This window comes from Bufo bufo, chromosome 6 (genome assembly GCF_905171765.1).
Source record: "Bufo bufo chromosome 6, aBufBuf1.1, whole genome shotgun sequence".
Lineage (NCBI taxonomy): Eukaryota > Metazoa > Chordata > Amphibia > Anura > Bufonidae > Bufo > Bufo bufo.
Window position 1 is genome coordinate 305,642,477 of NC_053394.1, and position 23,301 is coordinate 305,665,777.

At 45.3% G+C, this 23,301-nt stretch overlaps 1 protein-coding gene across 1 annotated transcript in view; it reads right to left on the bottom strand.

Moving 5' to 3' along the window:
• The window catches only part of ARHGAP23 (Rho GTPase activating protein 23), a 99,362-nt gene extending 82,827 nt beyond the window's left edge, over positions 1 to 16,535 (bottom strand). Inside the window, exon 1 of the mRNA XM_040438954.1 lies at positions 16,354 to 16,535. Within this exon, the coding sequence (XP_040294888.1) occupies positions 16,354 to 16,407 (54 nt within the window). The 5' untranslated portion in view covers positions 16,408 to 16,535. The remainder of the gene's footprint in view (positions 1 to 16,353) is intronic.
• Positions 16,536 to 23,301: the final 6,766 nt, after the last annotated feature.

Genomic DNA, 23,301 nt, shown 5'->3' on the forward strand with positions numbered 1-23,301 from the left:
TGGGAGTAGGTTACTGCAGCACTGCACCCACTAAACAGAATGGGAGCCGCTTACTGCAGTGCTATGCCCACTGAACAGAATGGGAGCCAGTAACTCCAGTGCTGCGCCCACTGAACAGAATGGGAGCCAGTAACTCCAGTGCTGCGCCCACTAAACAGAATGGGAGCCGGTTACTGAAGTACTGAATCTACTGAACAGAATGGGAGCTGGTTACTGAAGTGCTGCGGCCATTGAACAGAATGGAAGCCGGTTACTCCAGTGTTGTGTCCATTAAACAGAATGGGAGCCGGTTACTGCAGTGCTGCACCCATTGAACAGAATGGGAACAGCACAGCAGTATCAAGCTCCGTCCACTACAAGGAGGATGGAGCTGTGTAGTTCCAGTACTGTCTTATGGCACCAGAGCTAATTGGGAAGGGAGGTGGTGCTGGTTGTCAGACCCCCGGCAATCAGAATGTGATGAACTATCTTGAGGATAGGCCATCACTTAGAAAAAGCTGGACAACCCCTTTAAGGCTTTATTCACATTAGCATTCAGGGCTCCAGCATACAGTGGTATCAAAGCCGTCAAAATGATGGAAACCACAGCTGGACCCAGTGACAACCCATTATGGGTTAATGTGATCTGTCCTGCAATGGATCCAGCATAGTGTTATGAACAGAAACCAGAAGGCAGATGTTAAGGTGACCTTAAAGGTGAAGTAAAACCCACCCATGTGCTGTTAGCTAAAAATTTACTATTTCCCATCCATGTCGAATCTGTTCTGTCTCCAATGGTGTTCTGTTTGTCCATTCTACATGGCATCAGTATATCATCCATTTTTCCAGTCAATAAAAAAACAAAGCATGCCCATCCACCGTTTGCCTGCAACCATCCATGAAAAATGGACAGCGTTTAGATGGTGTCCACGTGCTGTCCGTTTTTTTACGGACTGGTTGACTTGAATGGGTGAGCCTGGCATGAAAGTTGGACCAAAATAAAGCATGCTGCAATTTTCTCTGCACGGATCAATGGTCTGTGCAGAAAACCGGACATGTGAATTGGCCCATTGACTGTTCTACATTCAGACAGCACAAAGATGTGAAAATCGGTCATCTGAATAAGTCCTGATCATGTCCATACTACGACCATAGAGCTCAATGCCTGGTCACCTCTATACTTTGTCTACTACTCCTATATGCAGTTACCACGGACCACCCAGGCTTGCCAAACGGGTTCCATTTTTCATGATTATTCAATTAATAATATCCCTGAACAATCACAATAAGCAGCGCTATATCTATGTTGCTAAAAAAAAAAAAAAAATGATGAAAAGAAAAGCTTTCCTGATAAGTAATACTAACGTTCAATGGAAGGAAATGAAATCTGCACTAACGGGAAGAAGTTTCTCAAAATATCACAGCGCTTGTGCAGAGGCTCTTGAAGTCTAAAAAAAAAAAATGAGTCACTGACAGAATTATGAATGCAGCTCTGGATGCTGTAAACTAATGATCGGGACAAGATAAGTAACACAAAGGTAATCTACGTTTTATGTAGAATGGACCTATACAGAAATTGTAAAAAACGTCTGTGCAGGTGAAGACACATTAGATTTTAAGGAGCCTCCAGGCTACAGTCTTATCATATTGAGAAGTGCAGTTTTCTATACTTAGAAAGTTTATACATATTACTGGTGTCTTTATAATCACATATTGGGCATGTAAATAAACCTGTAAATATGTATTAGCTTTCTAAGCATCAAAAACCCCAATAGTCAACATGGTACAGCTTCACTAAGTAGTGTATATGATATATACATGCAATGACACAGCTCTGCCTTCAGCATGTGGATGTCTAGCCCTCTCAATCAAAAAGGGGAGTGTGCAGAGAGCAAGGGGATGTTACAAAAGCAGTGCTCCAAGGATTCAGCCCCGCTCCCTGGTGCTCCAATGTGCTCATTCGCATATGAATAAAAATAAAAACACAGATATCACTGCAGCTGTTTAACCTACAGACAAAAGAAAGATATTGTTCTAATCAGCATGATCAACCCTACCAGACAGTATGGTTTGATAGGGTTGGTCATGCTGACAGGACTTTAACGGTCCTTTTCATTTTTAGTAACTACCGTAGCTTATGAGAATTTCCACAGACGTTAACAGTGACCAAACACAGTAGATTAAATATTAGCCAAAACAACCGATTTTGGTGGGATTGGACGACCATCTAATGTCTGTTGAGGGAGGGGGCCTCCTGACTCTTCCCCAATTACAGATGGGGTCAGGCATGTTGGATTTCAACATGCCTGATCTTTTTGCCTTCGTCAGGTGTCTAGTAGCTTTCTCCCTTCTGTCCAGTATGTTCGGGCCAAGCAAAGCATACACTGGGGGTCTGGAAACAGCCAAACGAGCCTGGCACGGAGAACAAATTTCTACCAGTCCATAGGCATAGTCTCCAGCTGCCACCTATAGCATCACATTTTATGAAGCGGCGACCCATAAGTGCAGAGTGAACACTGTAAATTGGAGCATATGCAGGTAAGGCCTCATGCATACGACAGTTTTTCTCATAGAAACATAGAAACATAGAATGTGTCGGCAGATAAGAACCATTTGGCTCATCTAGTCTGCCCAATATACTGAATACTATGGATAGCCCCCGGCCCTATCTTATATGAAGGATGGCCTTATGCCTATCCCATGCATGCTTAAACCCCTTCACTGTATTTGCAGCTACCACTTCTGCAGGAAGGCTATTCCATGCATCCACTACTCTCTCAGTAAAGTAATACTTCCTGATATTACTTTTAAACCTTTGCCCCTCTAATTTAAAACTGTGTCCTCTTGTGGTAGTTTTTCTTCTTTTAAATATGCTCTCTTCCTTTACCGAGTTGATTCCCTTTATGTATTTAAAAGTTTCTATCATATCCCCTCTGTCTCTTCTTTCTTCCAAGCTATACATATTAAGGTCCTTTAACCTTTCCTGGTAAGTTTTATCCTGCAATCCATGTACTAGTTTAGTAGCTCTTCTCTGAACTCTCTCTAGAGTATCTATATCCTTCTGGAGATATGGCCTCCAGTACTGCGCACAATACTCCAAGTGAGGTCTCACCAGTGTTCTGTACAGTGGCATAAGCACTTCACTCTTTCTACTGCTTATACCTCTCCCTATACATCCAAGCATTCTGCTGGCATTTCGTGCTGCTCTATTACATTGTCTTCCCACCTTTAAGTCTTCTGAAATAATTACTCCTAAATCCCTTTCCTCAGATACTGAGGTCAGGACTGTGTCAAATATTCTATATTCTGCCCTTGGGTTTTTACGCCCCAGGTGCATTATCTTGCACTTATCCACATTAAATTTCAGTTTCCAGAGTTCTGACCATTCTTCTAGTTTCTCGGCCTACGTTCCGATTTTTTTCGCGGATAGGATGGGGACCCATTAATTTCAATGGGTCAGTAAAAAAATGCTGATAGTTCATCCGTTTGTATTCCACGTCCGTGTTTCCCTTCAGCAAAAAAATAGTGCATGTCCTACTTTTTTCACATTTGCTGACAAGGATAGGCATTACAAGGGATCTGTGGGGAAAAAATGGATCCTTAAAAAAAAAAAAAAAAAAAAAAAACGGATGCCGCATCAGTTTTTTTTGGGCGGACGCACAATTTGTGGACACAAAAAACAACTGTCGTGTGCATGAGGCCTAAGTCTTTGCTTCTTTCCAATTCCGCAGACCTCTACCTGCATGTAGCTGTCAATTTCACACTCACTGTAAGAATGTTACCCCTCCTTCGCTCCAGCGAGGCTTCACACCCAATACACACTGGCTTTCAGAGGGGGAATGTCATTTCTGAAACACACATGTCATTTTTAATGAGGACTCTGACACCTTAACCCTTGGCAGAGCAGGTTGGAGCACATTCTACACACCAATCTATGGAAGATACCACACTGGACACAGTAATCTCTAGAACAAAGCAGTAACTTCCCTGACACTGCACGGGAGCTCACTAAAGTGAAGCTATAGACGCTTTAAAGAATCAGAGACTGGTATAACCAGCAACTCAATGGCCTGAGGCCACATTCACGTCTCTGGTGAATGCTTCCATCAGAAAATCAACTTCCTGAATTCAACAGATTACCACCAGATCCCTATCGACTATAATGGGATCTGGCGGTGATCCGGCTGCTTTTCAGCATAAATTTCAGGTGTTGGCTGAACACAAACTATTGCATGCTGTGGTTTTTGGTCCGGCTGACAGTCAGCATTTGCTCCGGATCGGGCAGCGAATTATCTCTGACTGAGATGTGAACCTAGTCCAATTTGGCCCCTTTTTAGACCGCCTCACGTGAATTTACGTTGGTGGTCAGGACTTTAAATATGGCACCCGCTCACAAGCTGCCGGGTCCCTGCTATTTTTAACAGCAGGCACCCGGGACTGAAGTATGCCCCCCAGGACCTGGGACTTATGCATGGGATATCGTTGATTGTATACATTATATCCCTCAGATGCCATGGTCAAATGTGACCTAGAATCTGAAAGGTTAAAGACCAGGCGTGCGCACTCCTGTACGTGCACTGGCTCCCCGGCGAGGATCGGGGGAGCCGGATGCAGTGTGCGGCAGCCTCTGTCCTCCTGAGTGACAAGAGGATGCCGCACATTAGTTCCTATGGCAAGCCTGTCTGTGGCAGGGATCCGTAGGAACATAGGGGAGATTTATCAAACTGGTGTAAAGTAGAACTGACTTAGTTCCCCAAAGCAACCAATCAGATCCCACCTTTCATTTTTCACAGCTCCTTTCGAGCATAGTTGCTATGGGCAACTAAGCCAGTTCTACTTTACACCAGTTTGAGATACCAATGAGCAAAAAAACACAAAATCAGAATGCGGCTGTACAACACAAATAGAACGCAAGTGTCAGAAATTAATAGCTCCAGGATGGGACAAACCCAGACACTCCGCATATAAACAGATATAATACAAAAATGTAGATTTTTTTATTTATTAATAAAACAAATAAATAGATGCATAAATTGGCAAAGACAGACACAACCACATGGAGAGCGCACACAATACGTCGGGACATCAAGTTATAGCATTGCAAGAAATGGAAAAGGTGGGATGGAAAAGCAAGTATAAATAAATGCAAAATCAAACCATGTGGCTCCCCCTGAGGAAGCTGACGCGAAGCATGTGTCGGGGTCTCTAGGAGGTACCACTAGCCGGGTCTGTATTGTGTATATGTTGTGAATCATGGTTTTTATCTAGGTGGGGGAGCCACATGGTTTAATTTTGCATTTATTTATACTTGCTTTTCCATCCCACCTTTTCCATTACTTACAATGCTAGAACTTGATGTCCGACGTATTGTGCGCGCTCTCCATGTGGTTGTGTCTGTCTTTGCCAATTTATGCATCTATTTATCGATTTTATCAATTTCAATAAAGATATATATTTTTGTATTATATCTGTGTATATGCTGAGTGTCTGGGTTTGTCCCATCTAGGAGCTTTACACCAGTTTGATAAATCTCCACCATAGTGTATTTCTGATAGACTCCAATGCTAATTCATTGCAGTGTATGAGAGAAGCAATCTGATGATTGCTTATTATCGTTCCCTATGAGAGCTATTAAAAAGTGTAACTATATATAAGTCGCAAAAATCCATGGAGCTCCTTAAAAGTGAAAAATGTGCTATTTATTCACACGTCATACAGCAACGTTTCGGTTCTCTCTCAGAACCTTTCTCAAGTTTGAGAAAGGTTCTGAGAGAGAACCGAAACGTTTCTGTATAACGTGTGAGAATAAATAGCACATTTTTCACTTTTAAGGAGTGCCGTGGATTTTTGCGACTTGTCTACTACCCAGATTCGAGGGGTTACCGCTGGCACCCACTTTACAGTTGGCAAAGGAGTGCTGCCCTACTTTTCATGTGTGTGTATATATGTATATATACATATATACATACACAGTACAGACCAAAAGTTTGGACACACGGTCTCATTCAAAGAGTTTTCTTTATTTTCATGACTATGAAGGCATCAAAACTATGAATTAACACATGTGGAATTATATACATAACAAACAAGTGTGAAACAACTGAAAATATGTCATGTTCTAGGTTCTTCAAAGTAGCCACCTTTTGCTTTGATTACTGCTTTGCACACTCTTGGCATTCTCTTGATGAGCTTCAAGAGGTAGTCCCCTGAAATGGTTTTCACTTCACAGGTGTGCCCTGTCAGGTTTAATAAGTGGGATTTCTTGCCTTATAAATGGGGTTGAGACCATCAGTTGCGTTGAGGAGAAGTCAGGTGGATACACAGCTGATAGTCCTACTGAATAGACTGTTAGAATTTGTATTATGGCAAGAAAAAAGCAGCTAAGTAAAGAAAAACGAGTGGCCATCATTACTTTAAGAAATGAAGGTCAGTCAGTCAGGCGAAAAATTGGGAAACCTTTGAAAGTAAGGGCTATTTGACCATGAAGGAGAGTGATGGGGTGCTGCGCCAGATGACCTGGCCTCCACAGTCACCGGACCTGAACCCAATCGAGATGGTTTGGGGTGAGCTGGACCGCAGAGTGAAGGCAAAAGGGCCAACAAGTGCTAAGCATCTCTGGGAACTCCTTCAAGACTGTTGGAAGACCATTTCAGGTGACTACCTCTTGAAGCTCATCAAGAGAATGCCAAGAGTGTGCAAAGCAGTAATCAAAGCAAAAGGTGGCTACTTTGAAGAACCTAGAATATGACATATTTTCAGTTGTTTCACACTTGTTTGTTATGTATATAATTCCACATGTGTTAATTCATAGTTTTGATGCCTTCATAGTCATGAACATAAAGAAAACTCTTTGAATGAGAAGGTGTGTCCAAACTTGTGGTCTGTACTGTATATATATATATATATATATTCAAATCATCCCCCAAATCCCAAAATATATAAACAATAAAAAAGCACCATTAAAACCACTATTAACCCCTTCAGGAACCTGCCATTTTTCTGACATTTGTCACTTTATGTGGTGATAACTTTAAAACGCTTTTACTTATCCAGGCCATTCTGAGAATGTTTTCTCGTCACATATTGTAGTTTATGACAGTGGTAAATTTGAGTCAAAATATTTCATTTTTTTTTTTTTTTTTTAAATACCAAATTTCAATTTCTCTACTTTTATAGTAATACCTCCAAAAATAGTTATCTACTTCATGTTTGAATATTTTTTTTGAATGCCATTTTATTTTTTGGGGAGGTTAGAAGGCTTAGAAGTTTAGAAGCAAATCTTGAAAGTTTTCAGAAAATTTCCAAAACCCACTTTTTAAGGACCAGTTCAGGTCTGAAGTCACTTTGTGAGGCCTACATAATAGAAAACACTCAAAAATGACCCAATTTCTAGAAACTAAACCTCTCAAGGTACTCAAAACTGATTTTACAAGCTTTGTTAAACCTTTAGGCCTCATGCACACGACCGTTGTGTGCATCCGTGGCCGTTGTTCCGTTTTCCGTGATTTTCTGCGGACCCATTGACTTTCAATGGGTCCGTTGAAAACTCAGAAAATGCACCGTTGTTTATCTGCGGCCGTGATCCGTGTTTCCTGTCAGTCAAAAAAATAAGACCACGTCCTATTTTTTTGACAGACAACGCTTCACGGACCCATTCAAGTCAATGGGTCCGTGAAAAAACACGGATGCACACAAGATTGGCATCCGCGTCCGTGATCCGTGGCCATAGGCTACTTTCACACAGACGGATCGCAGATCGGTCTGCATAAAAGCTTTTTCAGAGCCGAGTTTTCACTTTGTGAAAACTCAGATCCGACAGTATATTCTAACACAGAGGCGTTCCCATAGCGATGGGGACGCTTCAAGTTAGAATATACTAAGAACTGTGTACATGACTGCCCCCTGCTGCCTGGCAGCACCCGATCTCTTACAGGGGGCTGTGATCCGCACAATTAACCCCTCCGGTGCCGCACCTGAGGAGTTGATTGTGCGTATCATAGCCTTTTGTAAGAGATCAGGTGCTGCCAGGCAGGAGGGGGCACACCCCCCTCCCTCCCCTGTATTACTGTACATTCATTGGTGGCCAGTGCGGCCCCCCCTCCCTCCCCTGTATTACTGTACATTCATTGGTGGCCAGTGGGCCCCCCCTCCCTCCCCTGTATTACTGTACATTCATTGGTGGCCAGTGCGGCCCCCCCCTCCCCCTCCTAATTAAACCCCCCCCTATCATTGGTGGCAGCGGAGAGTTCCGATCGGAGTCCCAGTTTAATTGCTGGGGCTCCGATCGGTAACCATGGCAACCAGGACGCTACTGCAGTCCTAGTTGCCAAGGTTACTTAGCAATTTTTAGAAGCATTATACTTACCTGCGATGTCTATAAGCAATGCGCTGCACAGACCTTTCACTTACCAGTAGGAGGAGCGCCCGGCCGGTCACAGACAGCGAAGGTAAGTATAATGCTTCTAAAATTGCTAAGTAACCATGGCAACCAGGTCTGCAGTAGCGTCCTGGTTGCCATGGTTACCGATCGGAGTGCCAGCGATTAAACTGGGACTACGATCTGAGCTCTCCGCTGCCACCAATGATGGGGGGGGGATTTTAATTAGGAGGGGGAGCCCACTGGCCATCAATGAATGTACAGTAATACAGGGGAGGGAGGGGGGGCCCACTGGCCACCAATGAATGTACAGTAATACAGGGGAGGGAGGCCCCACTGGCCACCAATGAATGTACAGTAATACAGGGGAGGGAGGGGGCTGCACTGGCCACCAATGAATGTACAGTAATACAGGGGAGGGAGGGGGGACCGCACTGGCCACCAATGAATTTAAAACTGGGGAGGGAGGAGGGTGTGCCCCCTCCTGCCTGGCAGCACCTGATCTCTTACAGGGGGCTATGATACGCACAATTAACCCCTCAGGTGCGGCACCTGAGGGGTTAATTGTGCGGATCACAGCCCCCTGTAAGAGATCGGGTGCTGCCAGGCAGCAGGGGGCAGTCATGTACACAGTTCGTAGTATATTCTAACTTGAAGCGTCCCCATCACTATGGGAACGCCTCTGTGTTAGAATATACTGTCGGATATGAGTTTTCACGATCTAACTCAAATCATATGGTATATTCTAACAGAGGCGTTCCCATGGTGATGGGGACGCTTCAAGTTAAAATATACCATCGGATTGGAGAAAACTCAGATCCGATGGTATAATAGGGACTCCTGACTTTACATTGAAAGTCAATGGGGGACGGATCAGTTTGCAATTGCACCATATTGTGTCAACGTCAAACGGATCCGTCCCCATTGACTTGCATTGTAAATCAGGACGGATCCGTTTGGCTCCGCACGGCCAGGTGGACACCAAAACAACTTTTTCCTTCATGTCCATGGATCCTCCAAAAATCAAGGAAGACCCACGGAAGAAAAAACGGACACGGATCATGGACCTACAGACCCCGTTTTTGCGGACCGTGTGCATAAGGCCTCAGGTGTTCCACAAGAATTAATAGAAAAATTGCTTTTTTGACACTTTTTATTTTATTTTTTTGACAGTGTTCACCTGAGGGGTTAGGTCATGTGATATTTTTATAGAGCCGGTCGATACGGACACGGCGATACCTAATATGTCTACTTTTCTTTTTTTCCCTATATTTCACAATTATTTTTTGACTTTCTTTTTTTACTTGAAACTTTAAATTTTTTTTGTAAAACTATTTTTTTTACACTTTATTTTTTGTCGAACTCTGGGACTTTTGGGGGTCTGATCCCCTTTACAATGCATCACAATACTTCTGTATTGTGATGCATTGGCTCTAAGTGTATTACACACTGTAATACACTTACAGCCTGTTTGCCTGTGAGATCCAGGGGGCTGGATCTAACACTCTCTCCCGGAAGGCAGCCACGATGCCTAAGGAAGCACGGGGACCCGATGGAAGCTCCGATACCCGCAAGGACATCGCAGGTGCTGCGGTCAGCGCTGACCGCCGCACATCAAGGGTTAATGCGCCGGCATCGGTGATTTCACTGATGCCGGCGCATGCAGCAGGGGTCCAGCTATCAGTGACTGACCCCGACCGCAGATCGGACGAGCGCGTCTCCTGCACCCGCCCAATCAGAGGTTCTCAAGTCACAGACATCAGCGCTGTACATGTACGGCGCGGGTCCTCTACAGGTTAAAATATTAAAATACTTATCCCATACAACAACACAGCCCAAAATGGCATCTATAAAAAGTACAATCACCCCGCAAAAAATGAGCACTCACACATCTTTGTGCACATAAAAATAAAAAAGTTATGGAGTTCAGAATATGGCTATGAGAAAAAAAAGTAGTTTTTCTTTTTTTCTGATTTAAACGCAAGAAAAACTATACATATGTGGTATTGTAGTAATCATGCTGACCCAGAGGATGAAGGGAACATATCAGTTTTACCGCATAGAGGATGCCATAAAAACAACGCCCATAAAACTGTGGCACAATTGTGTGTTGTTTTTTTTTTTTTATAATTCCACCCATTTGGAATTGTCCCGCTTCCCGCTATACTGTATGCAACCATAAATGGTGCCACTAGAAAATACAAAGTAAAACACGAAAATGAAAAAAAAAATTGAAATTTGCCGGGTTTGAAGCACCGCAGCCTTTTCCTAGGCCAGTGATGTCACGTTCATCAGTCACATGGCCTAGGAATGGCTCAGTTCTATTCAAGTGAAAGGGACTGACCTGTATTACCAAGCACAGCCAATATCCAATGGATGGTGGTAGGCTTGGTAAGCTGCAAGGAGGCCATGGCATTTATAGATGCGCCACAGCCTCTTCAAACAGCTGATCGGCGGATGTGCCAGGTGTCGGACCCCCGCCGATCTGATATTGATTACCTATCCTGAGGATAAGTCTTCAGTATTAAATACTCAGAAAACCCCTTTCATTTAAAACTTACCTTTTAGTGAACAGAAATGTTCCAAAACTAATATCCTAGGCTGCAGAGAAGATAAAAAGAGTTTACAGCAACCTTCAAGTCCTGTTCACACATATGGGGCAGAGACTCCGTCACAGATTCCAACATTTCTAAGGAAGCATTCACGGGTATTTAACCCTTCAAAATGATGGACACCTTGATGGGGTCTGTCATGAGAGGAGACCTAATCATCAAGCCTCTATCAACAGATCTGCAGGGTATCCATGCATGACTCCACAGGGTGTTATCACAAGACCCTCACCAAGACATCCCCTTTTAGGTTGGGGCGACAGGACGGTCGCATTGCGACATCACATCTTCTGATTGTCAGTGGAACTTTTTTTGCAATTTTTTTTTTTTTTTTACAAACAGCAGCTCTAAAATAGTCTGGACTTTTCTGAGACTTGCTGTCGTGTGACACTGTCAGTGTGTTGCTCCCAACTTTTAACTAAAGAGGTCCAAGTCCTGGTTCGGAAACCTTAGATACCGGTCAGGATCTGAGAATATCCCACAGAATGAATACCTCAATACTAAGGAAATCTGGTAGGTGGGTCCAGAGGACCGGAGTTGTGAAACCCTGCGCTTAGAAGAACAGCAGATATCATCGGGGGAAGCTGGCGAGACCAGACAGTGCCACCCAAAGTGACCAATGGCAGCAGGTTTTTACCACAGAATAGTGTGCCCACTGGCATCCGTGGCGCCGTGTGATCTCACCCTTACATGCTGGTCATTCAAACAGATGGTCAACCTTGTAATGAGTGGCCAGGCTGGTCCACCAGAACAAAAACCACTCTTTGTAAGAAGCTCCAAGTCAGGGATCAGCAACCTTCGTCACTCCAGCTGATGTGAAACTACAACTCCAAGCATGCAAACATGCTCCGAACTCCCACAGAAGTGAATGGAGCATTCTGGGAGTTGTAGTTTCAGAAGTACCAGAGGTTGCTAATTCCTGGGCTAGATAATGGAGGGGGTCCTGAACTGGACAATGGGCAAAATGGAAATAGTTTACGTTAGGCCCACTTCAAACATATCCGGAGAGCAGACTCAGTCCCGTCCGGCAGACCCTGAAGTCAGAACTGATCCCATAGTTTTCTATGGGAATGTCCTCATACATCATGGGGGCGTCACTTATGATGCCGACTATCAAATAGCGCCAAATAGCATGCTGTGTGTCCAGCACAGTCAGTCTATGGAAGCTGGACCAGTGCAGTACACATATATCAGGCTCCTGGCCTAAAAAAACATCCAGGGACAACAAACCCCTGATGTGAAGTGGGACAACAAACCCCTGATGTGAAGTGGGACACCAAACCCCCGCAAGCCAAATACGAAGAAAAAATAAGAACAAGCCCGTGCTCACTATACAGTTCGGATTTTCTTTCATTATAATTTTTCCCTCCCAATGATTCACTCCCAATTTTCCTAGAATTTTGTTTTTAAATCAAAACCATGCTGCCAACGTGGCCAATACAGGTGGGGCACAGAAGAAGAAATACATTCTCCTCACTACTTTCCACAGAGCCATATGTCAGTAATAGTCCCAAACAGATGGATGATGGCGGACATGTACTGGCCACAGCGAATCCCACCGTCCTGCGCTCAGTAACGTCACCATGTGAAGCCTTGTGCACAGCCCGCACATATAGAAAAGAGACGGGTTCTCAGATCAAACTGCAAAATCACTGTCACATCTGCGGAAAATATGCGCACGTCCGCCTCAAATCCAAGCGACGTGAAAAATAAAATCAATGAAGAATGAAGTCCAATTGTTGCATAACTGTCTTAAAGGGGTTGTCTAGTATTTTTAAAAAAATACTCACCTGCTGCAGTGGTCCCCGCTGATTAGGTTTATTTCCCTGCTGCAAAGACGCGTAATATCGGCTACACCAGGGATCAGCCACCTTCGGCACTCCGGCTGCTGTGAAACTACAACTCCCAGCATGCAACCATGCTCAACTGTTCTTCTAACTCCCATATAAGTGAATAAAGCATTCTGGGAGTTGTAGTTTCAGAACAAGTGGCGTGCCGGAGGTTGCTGATCTCTGGGCTAGCATCACTGCTGAGGCCAGGGATTGGCTGCAGCACTCATGTTATCGCTTTAGGCCAGGCGTTTAATGGAGGTCTGTGACCGATGTCGTACAGCTATATATTATGGCATCTGTTAAGGGGGCTGTCTAGCGTTCGAAGAAAAAAAAAAAAAAAGACTTCTTTCTTCCAACAACAGCACCATTCTCGTCCAAGGGTTGTATCTGGTACTGCGGCTCAGCTCCACTGGACTCAATGGAGCAGAGCTGCAATACCGCAAACAACCTGTGAAGAGGGGTGGGTGCTCTCTTTGGATGAAAGAAGACATGTTTTTATACTAGGGTATGAGGCAGCGCAGTCTATTACACAATCCATTCTTCTTTTTTTCTTTGCGGTATACTGATTTACAATGACCAGAGGAGAAAAGGAAGCCTAAAACACACTGAAGACAGATCTGGATAGTAAAGTAAAATTTTTGGCGCATCAGAGGCGGACCCATTCACTTCAATGGGGCCAGAAAAGATGCGGACAGCACCCCTCTGCACTATCCACATCCGTACTGGCGTTCCGCAGTCCCACAAAAAAGATAGAACATAGAGTCCTTCTATTCGTGTCCGTTTGGCAGACAAGGATAGGACATGGAAACAAAATAAAAAATGGAGGCATGCACTCGGCCGGGATCCGTGTTTTGGCTGAGCCCTAAGCGGCATCCGTTCATTCGCTCTGGGTATACACGACCTGATTATAATTAGACAGTGCCACCCACAGGCCAAATTATCATGAAATATTGCAGAATGCTCCCTAAACATTCCAGACCGGCGACCTTTAAATAAAATTCAGACGCAGCACACGGGCCGCACAAAGCCTAGATTGTTTCAGGAAAAATAATTGTTCTCATTAATACCCTGTGCAGCGACATACATTGTACATTGTCATGCTGCATCATAAGGACTGGGGGGCGGCAGGAAGCTCTCGCAGGCACTACTACTACTCCCCATATCCAGTACTACTGCCTATATACCTGGATCGTGGAAAGTGCTGTTACCATGACAACCATAGACCGCGAGAAACTGATGAAGGCATCCTTGATGCAAACCACAAAAATGTACACATAACCGGAGGAAGGATAGAGGCCCGAAACATGCATGTTGCAGCAAGCAGAAGAAGACATGATCTTGATATGTCAGCGGGCGGCCCACTCACAGCCACCATGAATGGCCTCATTTACTCACACACACATTCCTGGAAAGGATGACGATTATACGAGAGGGATATTATATATAGAGATCGCACGGCCGCTGATTTCAGGGGGATTTGTTCACAATTCTTCATCTGTTGGATTTCCGTCTGTCGAATCTCCACCGGTCCAATCCAATTTAGGTAAGTGGTGCCAGATGTATCTGGCAGCTACTTATCTCCCTCCCTCTATAGACGTTACATACCAAACAGATGTTTATGGGGGAGTCTGGGAACACAGCTGTCGGCCAAACTACCCGCTCTACGGCCAGCTAACGAAAGGATCAAGATGGCCTCTCCCGATGCGATTCACTCAATAATCATTTCTGTGCGGGGCTGTGCTTGAATACTTGCGGCTGGCATAACTAGGGCACCTAGCACCCAGTCATTAGCTCTACGTTTTGTACTATAAGGGTACGTGCACACAGCAGTATAGTCTACGCTGCATTCCCTCACCGAGATGTGTTACTTGCAGGTTTCAGCCCGGATTTTGATGCCCCACATTTCACCATGTTCAGATGGAAACATTGTGTCCGTGGAAAAAACGCGTTGCGTATCCCACTGAGGTTCCTGCCGTCGGCTTTCATTTTGGACGGTGTGAATGGAGTTAAACTGCAAGCAGGCTCCCGCTGCAGCTTTGTGAGGGGGTCCACACAGTAACCACACCAAGAATGGACCTGTACAAGCTTGGCACGGTCTGGAAAACCGTGCGGCAAATATCCTTTGCCGCGCTGCGAAGCCGCCTCCTGAAAACCATGACTCAACTCTGGAACCCACACCCATAAACTCCATGTGAACATACCCTTATTATTACAAAGGGTGAAATCTGCACTGAAAAGCAAGTGATATGTTGGGTTACAAAGTCTGCACCGCAGGTCAATTTCCGCACCAAAACTCTTGTCTACTTAGCTGGTACCGAATTATCCTGCAGATTTCCCACACGAAAATCCAGGTGTAATACGCACCATGTGCATACACCCTAATTGACTCACTGTGCAAACAGCACGACTCAATACACCTCATCATGTGCCGCAGATTACTACTGGTAACGGTACCCAAAAACACTGCGCCCACCTATGAGTTCGGTAAATAAAGGGTAAATATCAAACCATTTGCCAAAAGCTCCTTCTGGCTGCACAGACTTGTTCACTATTCAACAAGTCTGTGCAACTGGAGGGAGCAAACACGTAAGCTGCCGACTGGCCGGTGGCGTCTCGGGGGCTGCCGACTGGCCGGTGGCGTCTCGGGGGCTGCCGACTGGCCGGTGGCGTCTCGGGGGCTGCCGACTGGCCGGTGGCGTCTCGGGGGCAGCCGACTGGCCGGTGGCGTCTCGGGGGCAGCCGACTGGCCGGTGGCGTCTCGGGGGCTGCCGACTGGCGGACTAGGCCGGGATCTGCTCCTAGTGGCTCACATCCCTTACACTGCACAACTGCAGGACTAGTCGTATGCAAACGTCATTAAACGCTGGGATATAAAAGTCATTTAGCATTTGTTAAATTGTGCATAAAACATATTTAAAAAAATGAGGCGCCAGTGATGTGACAGCTCTAGGTGTGGACAGGCCGCCATGGTATCACTACGGCCAATTTTTCCATCGGGAAGGCGTCCACTTTTTTTCCGGACCCATTCATTTGAGGATGGAAGGAACTAGGAGCGTCGCACACAGCAACCTCTCCGCACACGCCAACGGTCCGTGCGGAAAAACTGACGCGAGAACTGCACCACTACCTTTGCGTGTGCTATAGGGGCGCACACACAGAAAAGATAACCTGGCGTCTGTCTCTAGGGTAGAATGGTCTGCCGGTTCTTTCACACCTCTGCTAATAGCCATTGATTCCAGTAGGATATTTCCTGTAGTTTGGTCTCCGTCAGGTTTCCATTTTTGTCGGCAGCCAGAAAAACACAGTTTCTCATGAAATTCTACTCCTCAGTTATTTTTTTTTTACCATTAAAGTCAGTGGAGAGATGGCTTCTACCATCTGAAAGCTGAATACCAGCACGGGCCATCCATCCATAGCGCACAGCTGTAGCCCATGTGGGCACGTCCTGCAGCACAGAGCAGGCCCCTCCATCTACTTGTGGGCTCTGCCACCCCAACCCCACCCTGCCCCCGGCCCCGCCGCACACAAGGCTCGCTCCGTGCCAGGCGCCTCTTACCTGAGCGGAGGGGGAAGACGGGGATCCCACCAGGCAGAAAGCCACGCCATTCATTTAGGTGGAGGGGCCGGGAATCCCTGGCAATGGCCGGAGCCTTCCTCCTGTGTCTGTCTCCGGCTCGCAGTGTGTACAAGTCTCTCCCTCCTCACAGGATGACAGAGGAGCTCCCCTCCCCCTCCTCCTCCTGCTGCTGGAGGCGAGGGGGAGATACAGGGCAGAGCCGCTGCTGGGAGGGGGGCGAGGAGCTGTCACACTGGGGGCACGGACACAGAGACGAGGAAGGAGACTGGGAGATAGGCGAGAAGAATGGCCACTGATAAAGACCGGGGCAACGGGGAGAGCAGCAGGGCCAGGAGATAAAGAGGAGCCATGGGGGAAGCAATACACTATACATTTATAGGGAAGGGGGGGGGGGGGGGGGGGTTTGGAATGTATGTATGTGTATATATATATATATATATATATATATATATATATATATATATATATACACACACACACACATATACACACACACACACATATACACACACACACACAATATTATGTGGTTGCTAAAAAGCAACCAATAAGAGCACAGCTTTTATTTCCAAACCTGCACTAGAAAAATAACAAGTGCACTCTGATTGGTTGCTATGGAGCACAGGGATCTATAGATGTATGCCAACCTAATGGGTACTATCCTATGCCATCAATGTCAGGAGGGTGGAAGGAAGGCCCATAGCAGTGAATGGAGAGCAAGTCGCACATGCGCAGCGTGCTCTCCATCACATAGGGGGTCCCATTCTGGAGATAGGAGAGGGTCCAGAGGTGGTATAGGATGGCACATCCTTGCATGTTTTATGCGGATTACTTTACCGACTTGCCTCAGATTTCACCCTGTGCATTGCAAAGGGTGAAATCAGCATACATTGATATTCTGGGGATTTATTTACAGAGCAGATGAGATTTCTTGCCATCTCATGCCTACGTGCGCTACCACAGTCCCGGCCACCAGAGAGACCACTCATTTTTCCCATAGTGTGCAAGCACGACCACCACTAATGGATTGTAAGGTGGTCGTAACCATGGAAACGAGCAGTGTATAATGTGATGGAAAAATGAATCCAGCCAGCAAAGGAAGCAATATGGATAATAAGTTATAACAGTACATTAGTAAGTGCCTTGTATTAACTTTCTCTACATGATAAATGCCACTTGCTGAAGCGAGAGAACCCCTTTACTCCATGTACCCAGTTATGACCCCTCCCCTAGAGAACACGTCCATAGTATCAGGGCCGGTGCAAGGATTTTTGCCAACACAAGCGAAGCTACATTTTGGCGCCCCCCCCCGTGAGTCAGACTTACAGACACAGTCAGCTCCAGTCCCTGCTGCCACCCGCCGCGTCGCCACTCGCCAATTACACCCCCCTGGCCTGACCCAGTGACGTGTTGCCGTGCTGATCTGTGAGTGAGGGCCAGGGCCGCATGGCGCATGCTGGCTAAGGCGGGCGGCGCAAATCACAAGTAAGTGATTTAAAAAATAAAATAAAAGGTTCATTTTTACGCCTTCCCCCAGGGTGCGCCCTAAGGCAGCCGCTTGGTCTGCCTTATGGTAGCACCGGGCCTGCATAGTATGACAGCTCTGTCCTGTGAGATTTCATATGAATTTGAGAAAAAAAAAAAAACAACAACACATGGCCCATGGAATGCTACACCTGCCTGGTACTGTACAGTCATTTGCTTTGGATTTTACCTGCTGAACACCTCAGGTAGAGACCACAAAGCGTCCACCATGTGCATGAGCCTTTGTTGGGTGTGGTTTTCACAGGGGCAGCCAATGGCCTCACAAATTTACAGTTAATACCTCTGTTAACTTGCTTATTAGTGTTGGCAGATTATGGCCAACCCATTGAAACCCAGCCGTAAAGGGGTTTTCCCGAGTTATTTTAACGGATGACCTATCCTCAGGATAGGTTATCAGTATCTGAATCAATAGTGGTCCGGGACCCCCGCCGATCAGCTGGTTTGAGGAAGTGCCTCTGCCTCCTCGCAGCTCACCAAGCACATCTCACTACATCGTACAGCGGCTGTGCTTGGTATCGGCCCTATATACACACCTCAATGGGGCTGAGGCCATTTGACCGATGAACGTCACAAGGCATAGACGAAGCTGCGAGAAGGCTACGGCCATCACTGGTGCCTTCTCAAACCGTTGATCAATGGGGGTCCTGCAGTCAGATCCACCACTGATCAGATACTCATGACCTATCCAGAGGATAGACCATCACTTAAAAAAAAAAGTCAGAAAACCCCTTTAACAGTTTAAATAATTTAAATAGGAATTTCCCTCTTCACTATTATATTTATTTTTAAGCAAAAAAATCTGTTTAAGACGGTGACCGGTGGGGTCCCTTTTGCGGAGACCCCCAAGAATAAGCAGGTCCCACTTCCACATTGTGAATATTCATGTGAAGAACTCTTCATTGGCAATGAGGAATCAGACCCCCATGTTATTTGGATTGTAGAGGTCAAGACAGTTTAAAGGGTTTAAACTTTTTTTTTATAGTGGGCAGAATGGATTATAAAGAAACAATTAGATCCCCCACCACTGCCCTTTCCGACGCTTCCTGCTCCACATGCAGGAAATGCCCAGAGATGTCTGCTAACCCATTTCTGCCCCTTATATAGGGAATTCAATCCTGCCCAAAACTCTTGAAGGGGTTACCCCACAACACCCGGCAGTCTCATAGAAACATGTCTGACGTGTACTACTGCTCCATTCAGAGAGCCGAGCCTGGGACCCCTCACAAGGGCTTCCAGTGGTGAAATCCCTCAAAATTCGATATTTATCAGTGTCCACAAGCAGCCTATCACCGATGGGTCACATGCTTGGGGACATCACCAATTGGGTCAGTCATTGGCAGAAGCGGTGCACGTGGCCCTGTCAATGCACAAACCTTACCTACATCAACCAGAAGTCTGGTGAAGACCGCTCGGGAGCCACAGGGCTCTTCACAGGTCCCACTGCAAGACATAAAAAAAAGAAGAAATCCTGGAAATCCCTTAGAACATCACAACTGGAGAAGACTGCAAGAGACTTTATCTAGTACATAACCACTAACTAGACTGTCCATGGACTATGAAGAGTCAGTGTAGTAAAGAGGTCAAACAGATACAGCCACTGCTAGTACACCACGATCAATTGCTGCCAGTTTCTGGCAGAACTGTGCCCATGCCATTGGCCCCGCCCTCTTTTCAGAAACTGGCGAGGGCAGCACAAAAATGGCAGTTCCGAAAATGCTAAATGTAGTCACAATGGCATTTAAAAAGTTGCTAAATCCGTGTCTCATATATACACTGTGGATCAGTGGTTGGCATTGTCTCTTTGCACCACTAAAATTAGGTGCCAACTGGGCAACATCTGAATGGAGTTTCTATGTTCTCCCAATGCTCATGTGGGTTTCTTGCTGATATTCCACTCTTTCCCTCCCCCCAAAAAGGCTGGTGATTTTGCTACCCTAAATCTGCGCACATCACTGTGGGATGTATTGGCACTGAGGTGTATATATATAGTATATATAGAGAGATATACACATACACAGTTTTTATACATATGTATTGTACATTTAATTTCCCCTTATCCTTACAGAAGAATTCACAGTGCCACACACATGCACACGTCACAGGCTAAGGAATTTCTGGTTTCCTTGAGCCAAAAAAATCATTTGTAAAACAGGAAAAGGGCGTCACTCTCCATATTAACTCTTCCTGAACCGCCATCTCCCTTCTCCGGACAGAAGGCTTCCTGTGTCAGACAAAATATGTGTGTGAATAACAAGGGTCAAGGTTAAACAGTTAGTAAAACATCATGGCAAAAGGAGGCAAAATAATTAGCATGGGTGGGGCGGGCAGAGTGGGGCGCGAGTTCTGTATGGAAAGATGGCTGGTTCTTGGTCAAGGGTGGAAGTCTTCCTATGGTAGAATATTCCAGCTTTGAGGATGCCCTGAAGAAAACTGGATCTTCTCCGAGAACATGCTTGAAATTAAATAAATCGCCGGCCGCCCCCCCCGCCAGCGTCTTGTTTTAGAAGCTTCACATGAGACATCAGAAGCTTAAAGATAGGAATATTTTGGAGACTAAAATGTAATTTAACCATATTCTTGCTGGATTCAAACTTTAAAGGGTTTCTGTCACCCCATTAAACCGTTTTTTTTTTTTTTTTCTTTACTAATATTCCCTATAGTGCAATCTCATGATACATAAGCAAATTAATCATTTTGGTTCAGTAGAATTTGCTAAAAATCGATTTTTAAAATATGCTAATTACCTTGCTACCAGCAAGTAGGGCGGCTACTTGCTGGTAGCAGCCGCATCCTCCGATGGTAATGACGCCCCCTCGGCATGCTGATTGACAGGGCCAGGGAAGGGAATCCTTCTCTGCTGGCGCTGTTAGAATTTGAAATCTCGCGCCTGCGCCGTACCTGTCTTCAATCGGCGCAGGCGCACTGAGAGGCGGCCGCTCGCTCGACCGCTCCATCCTCAATGCGCCTGCGTCGATGACGTCATCAAGTACACCCGGAAGAGAAGACGCCGGCATCGCTGGAAGGAGGCGGAGAGTCTGGTGACGTCGCTGGATGCTCGAATCAGGTAAGTATGTACATAATAAGCATGCTGCCACAAAAACCACCAACGAAATGGGAATAAATAATTTTATAAAAATGACAGTTATTAACACTATACCACCAACGATTATTAATAATAAATCTCTTCCGGGTGTACTTGATGACGTCATCGACGCAGGCGCATTGAGGATGGAGCGGTCGAGCGAGCGGCCGCCTCTCAGTGCGCCTGCGCCGATTGAAGACAGGTACGGCGCAGGCGCGAGATTTCAAATTCTAACAGCGCCAGCAGAGAACGATTCCCTTCCCTGGCCCTGTCAATCAGCATGCCGAGGGGGCGTCATTACCATCGGAGGATGCGGCTGCTACCAGCAAGTTAATTAGCATATTTTAAAAATCGATTTTTAGCAAATTCTACTGAACCAAAATGATTAATTTGCTTATGTATCATGAGATCGCACTATAGGGATTATTAGTAAAGAAAAAAAAATAAAAAACGGTTTAATGGGGTGACAGAAACCCTTTAATTGCTTCATTGTGACTTACTGACAAACCGTGAATTCATCGGTCCGCAAAAAACTGATTTGCAAAAATTACAGATGACATCCGTGTGCATTCTGTATTTTGCGGAACGGAACAGCTGGCCCCTAATATAACAGTCCTATCCTTGTCCGTAATGCGGACAATAATAGGACATGTTCTATTTTCTTGCAGAACGGAAATATGGAAACGGAATACACACGGAGTAACTTCTGTTTTTTTTTTGCGGACCCATTGAAGTGAATAGTTCCGCATATGGTCCGCAAAAAAAACAAAACGGAACGGAAATAAAATACGTTCGTGTGCATGAGCCCTAAGGATGAGAAAAGACATTCGTCCATCCATCCAGTTCAGCCTGTTTTCCTGCAAAGCTGATCGAGAGAAAGGCAAAATACCCTCATGAGGTAAAAGTCAATTTTCCTCAATTTAGGGGAAAATTCCTTCCCGACTCCAATCAGACTAACTCCCTGGATCAATGACCCCTCTCTAGTAGCTATAGCCTGTAATATTATTACACTCCAGAAATACATCCAGGCCCCTCTTGAATTCCTTTATTGTACTCACCATCACCACCTCCTCAGGCAGAGAGTTCCATAGTCTCACTGCTCTTACCGTAAAGAATCCTCTTCTATGTTTGTGTACAAACCTTCTTTCCTCCAGACGCAGAGGATGTCCCCTCGTCACAGTCCTGGGGATAAATAGATGATGGGATAGATCTCTGTACTGACCCCTGATATATTTATACATAGTAATTAGATCTCCCCTCAGTCGTCTTTTTTCTAAAGTGAATAACCCTAATGTTGATAATCTTTCTGGGTACTGTAGTCCCCCCATTCCAGTTATTACTTTAGTTGCCCTCCTCTGAACCCTCTCCATCTCTGCTATGTCTGTCTTGTTTACAGGAGCCCAGAACTGTACACAGTACTCCATGTGTGGTCTGACCAGTGATTTGTAAAGTGGCAGAACTATGTTCTCATCACGGGCATCTATGCCCCTTTTGATGCAACCCATTATCTTATTGGCCTTGGCAGCAGCTGCCTGACACTGGTTTCTACAGCTCAGTTTGCTGTCCACTAAAATTGGTCTTTTTTCCATGTCAGTGTTACCGAGTGTTTTACCATTTAGTATGTGCGGGTGACTTGCATTATTCCTTCCCATGTGCATAACCTTACATTTGTCAGTGTTAAACCTCATCTGCCACTTATCTGCCCAAGCCTCCAATCTATCCAGATCCCTCTGTAGTAGTATACTGTCCTCTTCAGTGTTAATTACTTTACACAGTTTAGTGTCCGCTGTGAAAATTTATATTTTACTATGCAAGCCTTCTACAAGATCATTAATAAATATATTGAAGAGAATAGGGCCCACTACTGACCCCTGAGGTACTCCACTAGTGACAGTGACCCAATCTGAGTGTGTAGCGTTAATAACCGCCCTCTGTTTTCTATCCCTCAGCCAGTTACTTACCCACATACAGACGTTTTCTCCCAGTCCGAGCATTCTCATTTTATATACTAACCTTTTATGTGGTACAGTGTCAAATGCTTTGGAGAAGTCTAGATATACGACATCCATTGACTCCTCATAGAAAATGATTAGTTTGACAGGACCAATCCGTCATAAATCTGTGCGGATACGGAGAGTATATTCATTGAGATACTCCAGAATAGCATCTCTTAGAAAACCTTCAAAAAGTTTACCCACAACAGATGTTAGACTTACCAGCCTATAGTTTCCTGGCTCAGTTTTTTACGTCTTTTTGAATATTTGCTAAGCGCCAATCCTGTGGAACAGACCCTGTCATTA